The sequence below is a fragment of the Pseudorca crassidens genome, chromosome 10 (assembly GCF_039906515.1).
Source record: "Pseudorca crassidens isolate mPseCra1 chromosome 10, mPseCra1.hap1, whole genome shotgun sequence".
NCBI classification, from domain to species: Eukaryota; Metazoa; Chordata; class Mammalia; order Artiodactyla; family Delphinidae; genus Pseudorca; species Pseudorca crassidens.
This window is the reverse complement of record NC_090305.1, coordinates 21,748,095-21,760,210: the sequence shown is the minus strand read 5'-3', so window position 1 is coordinate 21,760,210 and position 12,116 is coordinate 21,748,095. Positions and strand designations below refer to the sequence as shown.

The window sequence follows — 12,116 nt, the reverse complement described above, 5'->3', positions numbered from 1 at the left end:
CATTCCTTGGTACTTATCCAAAGGGAACAAAAACACGAACTCAAAAAGATATCTGCACCAGCCCACAATGCTCCTCCCACCCCTGTTCACTGCAGCATTATTTACAATAGCCAACACATGAAAGCAACCTAAGTGTCCATCAATAGATGAATGGATAAAGAAAATGTTGTGTGTGTGTGTGTATACAGTTCAGCCATAAAAAAGAAAATCTTGCCATTTGCAACAACTTGAGGACATTATGCTGAGTGAAATAAGTCAGACAGAGAAAGACAAATACTATACGATCTCATATGTGGAATCTAAAACAAGAACAAACCAAACTCACAGATACAGAGAATAGATTGGTGGTTGCCAGAGTTGGGAGAGAGCGTAGGGGTGAAATGGGTGAAGGGTGTCAAAAGGTACAATTCTCAAGTTATAAAATAAATGTCATGGGGATGTAATGTATAGCATGGTGACTACAGTTAATACTGTACTGTATATTTGAAAGTTGCTAAGAGAGTAGATCTTAAGTGCTCTCATCAAAAGAAAAAAAATTTAACTGTATATGTTGATGGATATTAACTAGACTTATTGTGGTGATCCACAGTATGTACAAATATTGAATTGTTTTGTTGTAGATCTGAAGCTAATATAATGTTATGTCAATTACATCTCAAAAAAGTGTTGGGCTTGTGGCGATTCACACTTGAGTTGGGTTTTAAGGACTGACACAACATTTAATAACTTTTGATGCTCCCATATTTGCCATTTCTTTTAAGAAAACATTGTATTTACATGGATAGGCTGGAACCTGGAGATAGTTAAATATCACTGGCCTGTAATAGAAACGCCACTTCTATTCACCATGGAAGTGAGAGGTAAAAACTATAAAAAGAGGGCTTCCCTGGTGGCGCAGTGGTTGAGAGTTTGCCTGCTGATGCAGGGGACATGGGTTCGTGCCCCGGTCCAGGAAGATCCCACATGCCGTGGAGCGGCTGGGCCCGTGAGCCATGGCCGCTGAGCCTGTGAGCCATGGCCGCTGAGCCTGTGCGTCTGGAACCTGTGCTCTGCAACGAGAGAGGCCATGACAGTGAGAGGCCCGTGTACCGCCAAAAAAAAAAAACCAAAAAAACTATAAAAGGAGACAATGGGAAACATTCTCTATGACCAGGAAAGTTTCAAGAGTCTTATATTCAGAGTATCAGAGGCAGTAGAGCAGAAAAGAAAAGCGAAAGAATGACGAATTAGCAGACTAGATAGCCTAAGGGAGACTTAAATTCACCAAAATTTTTTACCACAGCTGGGCCAGAGTTTCTATTGACAGGGAATTATGTTGCCCTATAAATACTGTAACTCTAGTAGAAGTCAGAAGCAGTTACAAAAATGAGGAAATATTCTTCCAGTACTTGAAAACTATCATCAGCTTCAGCAAAGTCCCTCACTACATTGACTGAGGGATATAGGCAGTGCTGAAGCTGAAAGAGGTTTCAGTTGTATAAATATACTTTGTAGGAGATGGAAAATGCTGGAATGAAAGGCTTGCTTTCCCCTCTTCTCTTTTGTCCTCTGTTGTGAGCTCAAGGAGCTGTGTTCACAATCAAAATGTATGCTTTGTGCTTTAGCCATGATGGCCACACTAGATTTTGATGTACTGGGGCCCAAACCTCTATGCTCTCCATGTCACTTAGAATATAACATGTCCTTTTTCACCAGGAAATGCTAGTTCTGGGGGTGGGGATCAGGAAGGGTCTGCAGGCCACCCACGTATGGTCAAGAGGCTTGGTTAGGTAGCGAAGGTGGGAGGGAAACAGAGACAACTCATCTCACACATTCTAAGCTCTCGGATAGTCCTGTGACCTCAACTGGTACTAAGAGAAGCAATTTCAACATTAGACTGACTAGGCTAAGGCTAGTTAGAAATCAGAATTATTTGAAAAAGCAAAACATATTCATGAATTCAGTATAAAAAATATATTTTTTATAGCTGCCCTTGTGTACCTTTTCATTGTATTAAATGACACTGCATTTAACAAAGGTAATCACAGGTAAATTTCTTGTTGACGTTTATTTTTCCAAAATCTCAACTTTTCCAGCATTTATGACCTTTAAACAACTTTTCAATGTGTTATCTCTGACATTCTTTAAATAAGGAAGTTCAAGAAACATTTTATCTCAATTAAAAAAAATTCTGAATTCTACTTGAAGTTGTCACCAAACACCTTGGCAAGGAGTCATTTTAGTGGATTCTCTGGTGCTTAATCAGAACTGAGCTTCTACTGCAGGCTTCACCTCATTCACCACTGCTGGGGCTTAGTAGGATGTGGCCTCTCTGATGTTGGATCAGCATTGCTCTCTGCTTGTATGCCTTCCCACACTACTTACACGTACAGGATTTTTCCTCAGAGTGGACTCTCTTATGTTTATTGAGATTTGACTTACAGCTGAAGGCTCGCCCACATTCAGAACATTTGAAAGGTTTCTCTACTGTGTGGATTTTGAGATGATGACTAAGACCTGTCTTCTGACTGAAGGCTTTGCCACACTCTTTACATTGATAAGGCTTCTCCTTGTTGTGAATCCCCTGATGTTCAATAAGATGCTCTCCCCTTGTGAAGGCCTTGCCACACTCAGGACATTGGTAGGTCTTATCCCCAGTGTGGATTCTTTTGTGGTTTCTCAGGCCAGTTAACTGCGTGAAGGTCTTCCCACATATATCACACGTATATTTTCTTGGTTTAGGAGGGTTTCCGTGCTTCCCTCCTAACTTGTGTTTGTTGAGGCCTGAGTGTTGACTGAAGGCTTCACCACACTCATCACATTTATAGGGCTTCTCCCCAGTGTGAATTCTTTGATGTATGACCAGGGTTGAGTTCACTCTAAAGGTTTTTCCACACTCGGCACATTCATAGGGTTTTTCCCCTGAGTGAATTCTGTGATGTATTATAAGTTCTGAGCTCCGGCTAAAGGCTCGTCCACATACAGGACATTCAAAAGGTTTCTCTCCAGTGTGGATTCTCCGGTGTTGGTTAAGTCCTGCATACTGAGCGAAGGCTTTTCCACATACTTTACATTCATAGAGTTTTTCTTTACTGTGAATTCGCTGATGCTCAGTAAGATTTGAACGCTGCCTGAAGGTTTTCCCACATTCATTACATTCATAAGGCTTCTCTTTGTTGTGGAATTGCCTATGTTCAGTGAGGTCTGCACTATGGCAGAAGGTTTTCCCACAGTATATACATTCAAAAGGTTTCTTTCCAGTGTGGAAGCTTTGATGCTTTGTAAGAACCGATCTCTGACTAAAAAATTTGCCACATTTATTACACTGATGGGGCTCTTCTCCAGTGTGGATTTTGAGATGTTGGGAGAGGCCTGCTTTCTGACTGAAGCCTTTGCCACACTCTTTACACTGATAAGGTCTTCCCTTGCTTTGAAGCCCCTGATGCTGGGTAAGTTCTAAACGTCTGATGAAGGCCTTTCCATATTCTGTACTGGAATATGGTTTCTTCCCAATGTGGATCCTCCTATGCAGCTGAAGGCCTCTTATCCAAGTGAAGGTTTTCCTACATTCATCACATTCATATGTTTTTTCACCTGTGGCATCCCCATCCTGCAACTCCAAACTTCCACTAGGCTCACTGTCTCCTCTGTATGTGGCATGCTGACACACAGTTTCATGATGTCCATCAGACCCCTCCCTACACCATAATATTTCTTCATAAGGTTCCTGCTTCACTTCTAATGTCAGGTTCTCAGTCCTCACACCACCATCTGAAACAACACATCATATAACTCAAGGAGAAAAGGCAACTCAAAATTAAGAAACAGACAGGTAGGAGGGTTAATCTTTATTTTAGATTTAACAGAGGATTTTATATCTTTTCTTTATTTAGTGTCAGGCATTCAGAGAAACAGGTCAGCCAAGTAGAAGGAATGGGAGTAATACAGGTGTGGGAGTGAGAAAGAATAAAGCATGGCCAAGTTACCAATAGAGTATGGTAAAATTGATAGGATGTCACTTCTGTGATTACCTAAGACTGTAAGTTCCACCTACTATGAGATTTTCTCTATTGACACTCTCCCTTGCTGGTTTGCTGGCTTTGATGAAGAAAGCCACCATATGAAGAAGCCCATGTGGCAAGGAACTGAAGGTGGGTTATGGCCAGTAGCCAGCAAAGAACTGAGGCCCTGTGTCTGTGTGAGTGACTGACAGAGAACTGAGTCCTGCCACCATCCATGTGAGGGTGGAAGTGGATCTTTCAGTCACAACTCAGATGAGATCCCATCTTTGGCATTTTGACTGCAACCTTGTGAGAGACCCAGAAGTAGAGGGCCCAGGTAAGCCATACCCAGACTCTTGACCCATAGAAACTATGAGACAATAAACGTGAGTCGTTTAACTGCTAGGTTTGTGGTAATTCATTAAGCAGCAATTGATAACTAATGTACCACTACTACAAAAATACAAAGCTTCCTAACTATAAGAACTACTACAATTTAAAAAAGAGGAGGGAAAACAAACCACACACTTAAAATCATATGCATGTATATGTATATCCATACACACGTGAACACACACAGATAAGTATTTATGCATATGTGTATATATATGTTTATACTTATTATCAATAAATGCAAATGGCTTAACTTAACTATTAAAAGAAAAGAATTAGGGAATTCCCTGGTGGTTCAGTGGCTAGGACTTGGCGCTTTCATTACCCGGGTTTGATCCCTGGTTGGCGAACTAAGATCCTGCAAGCAGCAAAGTGTGGCCAGAAAAAAAAAAAAAGAAAAAGAAAAAGAAAAAAAATAGATTTGGTCACAGAGCAAAACCCAACTCTATTATATATACAAGAAACACATCTAAAATAAAATGACAGAGAAAAGTTATGAATAAATGATGAACAAGAGAAAATTAAGCAAACGCAAATAAAAGAAAGAAGGCATCATGATCTCAGTTTCAGAAAAAAGGAGAGATTCGGGCCAAAAGCATGAAATTAGACAAAGAAGAGAACTTTATAATGCTAAATATACAATTTACAGTGACAATGGAACAGATATGTCTAATTATGCAGAAAATAACAGAGGAGCAACTTTCCTAGAGCAGAAATTATAGATGACATAAAGAGACAAAACAAATAACTGACTTTAATCATCCTTTCTCTGTCTGAAAAAACACCAAATGGGCAAAAAAATAAAGATACGGAAGATTTACAAAATGAAATCAACAAAATTAAATTTTATGGATAAATATGTATATCAAGCTCTGTATCCTGAAAATAGAACATCTTTTCACATGTGCAGTGACCTTTAATGAAAACTATTTTTGGGGTCATAGGAAAACCATAATAAAGTCCCAAAGGTGTAAAAACAACACAAACATTCTCTGATTACAATAGAATAAATCTAAAATTAATAACAAAATCAGAAAATAAGCCCTTCCATCTGAAAATTTTAAAATTTCCAATTATTGGTTCAAAGGCAAAATACAAGCATACATTTCCGATTTTCTAGAAAATAACAAAACACTACATTTCAAAACATTTGGGATTCATCAAAACCTGTGTTCATCTGTAGCATCAAATATTTATATTAGTAACAGATATATAGATCAATCCAGCTCAAAAGTTAAAAAATAAAAAGGACAACTAATTAACCAAGATAACTTGCTCATTTAGGAACACTTTACTGGCTTTTCTCCCTTCTGTGTCTCATTCCCCTTCCTTATGCTTCCTGGGAACACCTCTGATACAAAATTACTACAATGTAAAATAAATAAATTTAAAAAACAAGTGAGAACATAAGGAAGGAATTAACAAAAATAAATGCAGAAATAAAATATAGAAAAATAATGGAACATTGTAGTGTGAATACACCATTGTGAACTCATATTTTTTAGAAAAAAAAAATGTACTTCTAGCTCTACCCATAAAATGTGCTAGAAGTATTGTTACCCTAGTGGTAAAGAACTCCCCTAGCACCCAGATTTTATACCTCAGTAGCATTCTCCATTTAGAAGAATCAAGGCTCCTTCAGAAAGGGTTGATACCAAATCTGGGTCTAGGGAAAGTACAAGGTGAGCCTGGAACAATTAATTTTGTTCAGAAAGCAAGGATTCAAAATTCATAGGGTCATGGCAAAAAGAGACAGGGGCAAGATGTGAGACATCCATACAAGGCAAAGATGTGTCAGTCTGAGCATTAAAAAGAGTAATAACTGGTAGATTGAAACACACTGACTCAATGAAAATTACTAAGTCCATAATGATACGAACACAGAGAAAGTCCTAAAATCTCACGTTGCCATTTGAGGTACCTATTAAACCATTCCTTGAATATGAAAATTGGTAAATAAAGGGGGAAAACTAAGCATCAATCTTGACTGTCTAATATGAAGTCAAGTCAATCTAATCAACAAATAGATGATTTGACCGTTTCTTTACTATAAAGAAGAATGCCAGTTAATAATGTAGAAGGAATGAAAGAATTATAAAATCATTCTGTAACCCTTAATAAAATGGTTGACCCACACAAGAATTCTCAAATATTTTGTATTTTGTTGATAGGAAACTGGCCATTCACAAACTGCCAAAGTGACACCACACCATTACAAGGGGGAAAATTAGCTGTTCAATGGAGGGATCATACTGTCATCATCCTAAGCCATCCAGGGATTTTATAGTGGGTCACCCAGGTATTCATGTCTACTTAACTAATATTAATTCTAGCCAAAAATGTTTAACTTGAGTCTTTCAACCTTTTTTCCAGTTTATGGAAATCCAGGGTACAGGGAGAGCAAAATGAATGATACAATGAGGAAGCAACCAGAAAAATACAGAGGGTAGGAGACTGGCCTGGGCTCATCAAAAAGTCTGGGCTGTGAGAGGGAAAATGGGACAGTGAAACTGTTCTAAAGTAAAAAAGAATTAAAAGGCATAACAACCAGATGTGTTATGTGACCCTGGCTTCTATCCTGGTTTGCACAAATCAGCTTTAAAGACATTTTGGAAAAAAATGGACCAGTTTGAATTTGGATTGAGTTTAGATAACATTAAGATGTATTGACAGGGAAAAGGGAAGATTATTAACTGAGCAAAATAGATTATAAAATAGCACATAGAAATGATCCCTTTTTGGTGAAAGGAATGTGTATATGTGTGTATACACACATGTGCACATAAAAGATATACAGATATAAAATAAAAAGTCATCAATCGTAATCTCTGGGTGATAAGAATATCATGATTTGCTTTCTTATTTTGCAACTCTGTATTTTCTAACTTTCTACAATGCATATATACTTCTCTGGTAGTAATAAGAGGTAACTTTCAAAAAAGTCAATGTAGTTTTACAATGTTAATATCCTATCAGGGTCTATTTATGTAAGCATCAAAATACTTGAAAGTAACATTTGCTATAGACAATCTGCAGAAAATTCAACTGTGGATGTTTAAAACCGACATACTGCTGAGGTTGTTCTGAGATGACTTATCACCTGTTAATCATTATTACCTAAAATGTCAGCTCTGTCACTCTTTAACAACTCTCATCACAAGGAATTAACAAGTCACACTCCACAAAAAAACCAAAGGGGAGTTGATTTCAGTCCAAATTCCTTAGAGAAATTCTTGCCTCACCTCTTTCCTCTGATGCGTGGGGCTCAGGTCCTTTGCCCTTGAACTGGACTGCTGGAGGTTGAACTCTGGTACATGAAGATTCTTCATCTAGTGTCTTAAGTGTCACTGTCTGCAAAAGGATCTTCTGTTCCAGAGCACAGGCTGAAAGCTAGAGACAAGCAGCACTCATTAGGCCTGTAAGGATATCATGAATTTAACAGGAACCAAACCTCAGGGAGGAGTCCCCAAGAAACATCCCCCAACAAAGACTAGAAGGAAGAAGCTAGAAACCAGGCCCTAGCGTGCTGAGAGGCAGCCAGAAAGGTAAGCAAAGTAAAGTTTGATCAAATATTGTTTCTGTCACATCATTTATTGGCTATGTGTCCTTGGCTAAGTTACACAACCTCACCGAACTTAGTTTTCATGTGTGATACCACCTACGTCTTTGCTGCTGTGAACGATGAATGACCAGTAAAGGAGCACGATGCCTTCAGTATCTTTACTCACCATCCCCGAATCTGCTGTTTCCCACCCTTCCCCTTCTTCCCCTCCTGACTGGCTTAGCAAGAAGCTCAGTTCCCTGCTGAATGCTAGGTTTTCCCACTGTTCTCTCAGAGCCTTCACACTTGAGAAAGTTTTGCTCCCAGTTCCCCGCAACCACATCATACTAGTCTCTTCCTATGTGTACATTTCTCTTTCTTTCCAGATTCTCCAGCATGGTCACCACCTCCTCCCCACTCTCTGGATGATGTTCCTGCAGCTGGGCCTGGAGCTCCTGGGGCAGGATGGAGAGGAACTGCTCCAGCACCAGCAGCTCCAGGATCTGCTCCTTGGTATGTGTCTCTGGCCTAAGCCACTGATGGCAGAGCTCCCGGAGCCGGCTCAGTGCTTCTTGGGGACCAGGGGAATCCTGGTAGCAGAAGTGTCTAAACTGCTGCCTGAAGATCTCCCAGGCAGGAGGCTGGTTCTCTGGAAGGCTGAGACCCTGATTCCTGAGGTGGTCTTCCTCCAACTTCACTTTCACCATCACAGGCCCCTGCTGACCCCATGGGGCTTGGAACAGCTGGCCAGCAGACTTTCTTGTGTCCACGGCCATCATTCCTGGCTTCTGCTGGAGTTTCAACTGGAGGCTTCTGAGGGCACCCTGGGGAATAAGAATTAAGTGATAAAGGGATACACAGCATATACTTCGAAGAACGCACACAAGAAAGAAGACCTGTAACCAGGGTAACTAATTTTATTAATTCACTGAATCCACAAATATTTTTTAGAGGCCTACCTTGTACAGAAACTGTTCTAGGTGTTTGAGACGCATTAGCTTACAAAGATCCCTGCCATCATGGAGTGTTCATTCTAGTAGGAGCAATCAATAAATACAACAAATATGAAAAGTGTAGAGTATGTTACGGAGATAAGTAAAAATATACAATTGCTGGTGTGTGTGTGTGGAATGAAGGCTGATAAGTAAGAATATATAATTGCTGGGGAGTGTGTGTGGAATGAAGGCTTGCACTTAATGGAGGAAGGTTCCTCCAAATCCGGCATTAAATACATGTATGTGGCCCCTAACCTAAAGCAAATGTTCAAGTTATCACTTGGCACCGTTTTTCCATACTTGAATACATATGATCCAACCTGTGGGAGAGGAAAAGTTACTAGTCACAGCTAGAAAATTATTGATGTTTTCGTGTTAATCTGGCAAAACTGAGAGCGAAATCCCACTTCGCTTCACACAGTGCTGGCGGCCTTGGTTTAGTCAGAGCTTCGAAATTATGGTTCCCAAGAAGGGGGTCCCCAGTCCCGGGACAGGGTCCTGTTTTGGGGGCCTTGGGGCCGGCCTTTCCGGAGCCTCCCAGACAGACGTCTGCTCCCGGCCGCGCAGCCCCGAACCTCCCCGGGCACAGGGTGTCCTCCAGCCGGAACCAGGGCCGGTGTTGGCTGCCCCACGCGGCTCAACACGTCCGGGGCTTCGCAAGGACGAATCCGATATCGAGGCGGAGGGACGCCCCCATACGCTCACCTGACAGGGACGCACAAGTTCGGCTCCCGGAACCGGACACTCCGGCGCAACGGATTCCGGCGTCTCCCGGAGGTCACGCCCCCGAGCGCGCGCCCGCGACCCGCCTCCGCCCACGTGCGCAGCGTCTCCCAGTTACCCTGCCGTCGGGTACGCTGCGTGTTCAGTTTGAGCGGTTCGGGACTAAAGGCGGTGAAAGCAGCAACTGTGCTTTGACAATTAACACTAAACCCAGTTCCTGGATCTCTGAAATTAAAAAAAAAGTTTCGAACACCCGCCTCTTGCCAACCTGGTAGGACCTCTTAACTGAAAATGTAGGGGAGGAGTGCTAGATGACAACAGAGAAGAAAAATGATTGCTCTCTTCCATAAAGAGCGTTCCCGGGAAGTAGGCCGTTGGCGGTCAGCATCGCTACCTGTTTGTCTCCCCTCTGCCCTTCTCCTGGGTGCTTTCATCTCCTCTGTTCCCAGAACCCTCTCCTTCTCAGGAAGGAACACGATAGCTAGCCTTTAGGATCTCGTGAATATACTGAAACCAGGAAGAAACACAGAAAACAGTGATGGTCGAAAAGTGGGAGCTGTTAAGGCAAAGAGCTTGGGCCAGAAGGCGGTGGAAATTTGCGAGAATGCATGACCCTAAGCGCAGAAGAGGATTAAATGATGGAAGAGGTTCTACTGTGGAAGAGTTGGAAGAGGGGGCGATCAAAGTAGGTGAGCTCACTGCTCTGAGGGAGGTTCCTCAGTGAGTTGCTGCTTTAGTCAGTCAGCAACACAGGGTTGGGAATAATAAAGGGAGTAGCAGACACAAAAAGGAGAATCAACATATGAAGTGGGGTGCTGGAATTTTGAAAAACCAGCCAGAACTGTAAAGTTGTCCTTGTCCCACTGTGCAGAGACCGTGGTGTATTGGGAACAGATTCCTCATGGCTATTACCACAGGAAAGCAAGACTCTCAGAACACTGCCCCTACAGAAACAATGTTGCTCACTTTGGAGTTTCTCTTGTGCTGAGGCAGATATTCCCCATTCTTCACAGTGCAGGACATGCATATCTTAAAACAATCTAGCTCTCTCTCAATTCTTTTTCCTCTCTCAATTTTTCGTTTTTTTTCTTAATTTTTTTTTTGTTTTGTTTTGGTTTTGTTTGCGTTGAGTCTTCATTGCGGTGCATGGGCTTCTCGTTGTGGCTTCTCCTGTTGCAGAGCACTGGCTCTAGGCGTGTGGGCTTCAGTAGTTGTGGCACACGGGCTTAGATGCTCCACAGCATGTGGGATCTTCCCGGACCAGGGATCGAACCTGTGTCCCCTGCATTGGCAGGCGGATTCTTAACAACTGCGCCACCAGGGAAGTCCCTCTCTCTCAATTCTTGATACCTCAGAGAAAATTCAAAATCCCTTCACCTAGAAAGAGTGGAAAGGACACCACTGTTGTGATACTGAAGGGATTATTACTGAGTAGAAAAGGGGAAAGCAAGCTATTTTGAAAGCACCTGGAATGAGCTTAATGGTCAGATCTTAGAAAGCCACATTGAAGATGCTACGTTTCAAGGCAAATACCAAGGACAACACCACAAAGCAACCACGGCTTCCTGAGGAGACTGGAGAGTTGACCACTGCTCACATGTGTAGGAACTGAAGCCTCTGAACCCCACACCCAGGACCTTCAGTTCACAGAAGGGCTGGCACCTTGGGGATGTGGAGAGCTGAATGACAGAGCAGAGTCCAGAGCAAAACCAGCCCTGCCTTGTAAACATCCCTCACATTTCTTCCCTTCCCTGTCCAAAGTGGCTAAGCATCTGTCAAATTATACTTACTAGGAATTATATCAAAAATCCAATAAGTGAGATCAGATAGTATAGGACAGTGGTTAAGAGCTTATAATTTGGGGTCACTGAATTCAGGTTCCTGTGCTGCAGTGCCCCTTGAGCAAGTCACTTAACTTCTCTAAATCTGTTTCCAATTAGGGGACAGTAAGAAAACTAAGAGCACTGGGCATCAAGAGGATTAAACGAGATCACACAAGGGAAAACCACGAGCAGAGTTTTTGACAAGAGTACACACTATGGATAGCTTTATCATTTGTGAAAAACTCTGAGTCTTAAGAGTCTAAGGAGAAATGACTAATATATCCATCCCATTTACTGTGTTTATGTGTAAAGTACACACTTTTACTGAGCCTGCCCACAAGGGGTCAGTTGTTCTGCAGAAGATATAAAATGGGCAAATTAGTGTCCTCCTTGGGCCTGAACCATATACCAAAAAAATTACATAATCTTTATAATCCAGAGGCCTATTATGTAATTAGGGCACAGACCTAGAACACCTGACACTGATGAACAACAGAGTGTTAATATGTAAATATATTATGTGGTCCTGGATTTAAATGTAGAAGGAGTTCAAGTATGGAGATTCACTGAGGCCCAGTGGTTAGAGTCTTTATGGGAGATGTGGAAGGCAGGATGGGCCCTGGAGAAAGGGAGCAAGTTAAGAATTCCTCCTTCTCAAGTT

General features: G+C 41.7%; 1 protein-coding gene across 1 annotated transcript; it reads right to left on the bottom strand.

The window, feature by feature from the left end:
• Positions 1 to 2,028: 2,028 nt before the first annotated feature.
• On the bottom strand, positions 2,029 to 9,705 carry LOC137231707 (zinc finger protein 345-like). Its single transcript, XM_067752259.1, has 4 exons — positions 9,615 to 9,705; positions 8,283 to 8,738; positions 7,616 to 7,763; positions 2,029 to 3,750 (listed from the first exon to the last, which is right to left on the bottom strand). The coding sequence occupies exons 2-4, from the start codon at positions 8,691 to 8,693 to the stop codon at positions 2,357 to 2,359; spliced, it is 1,953 nt and encodes a 650-aa protein (XP_067608360.1). The 5' UTR covers positions 8,694 to 8,738; positions 9,615 to 9,705; the 3' UTR covers positions 2,029 to 2,356.
• Between the last annotated feature and the right edge of the window lie 2,411 nt (positions 9,706 to 12,116).

What these genes read in the sequence shown, in the direction of transcription:
- LOC137231707 (XM_067752259.1), bottom strand. Translation starts at nt 8,693, where the DNA reads ATGATGGCCGTGGACACAAGAAAGTCTGCTGGCCAGCTGTTCCAAGCC. An exon ending in ATCTGGAAAGAAAGAGAAAT is followed by an intron (nt 7,764 to 8,282) that starts GTACACATAGGA and finishes GCTTGTCTCTAG; the next exon opens with CTTTCAGCCTGTGCTCTGGA. An exon ending in CCACGCATCAGAGGAAAGAG is followed by an intron (nt 3,751 to 7,615) that starts GTGAGGCAAGAA and finishes GTGTTGTTTCAG; the next exon opens with ATGGTGGTGTGAGGACTGAG.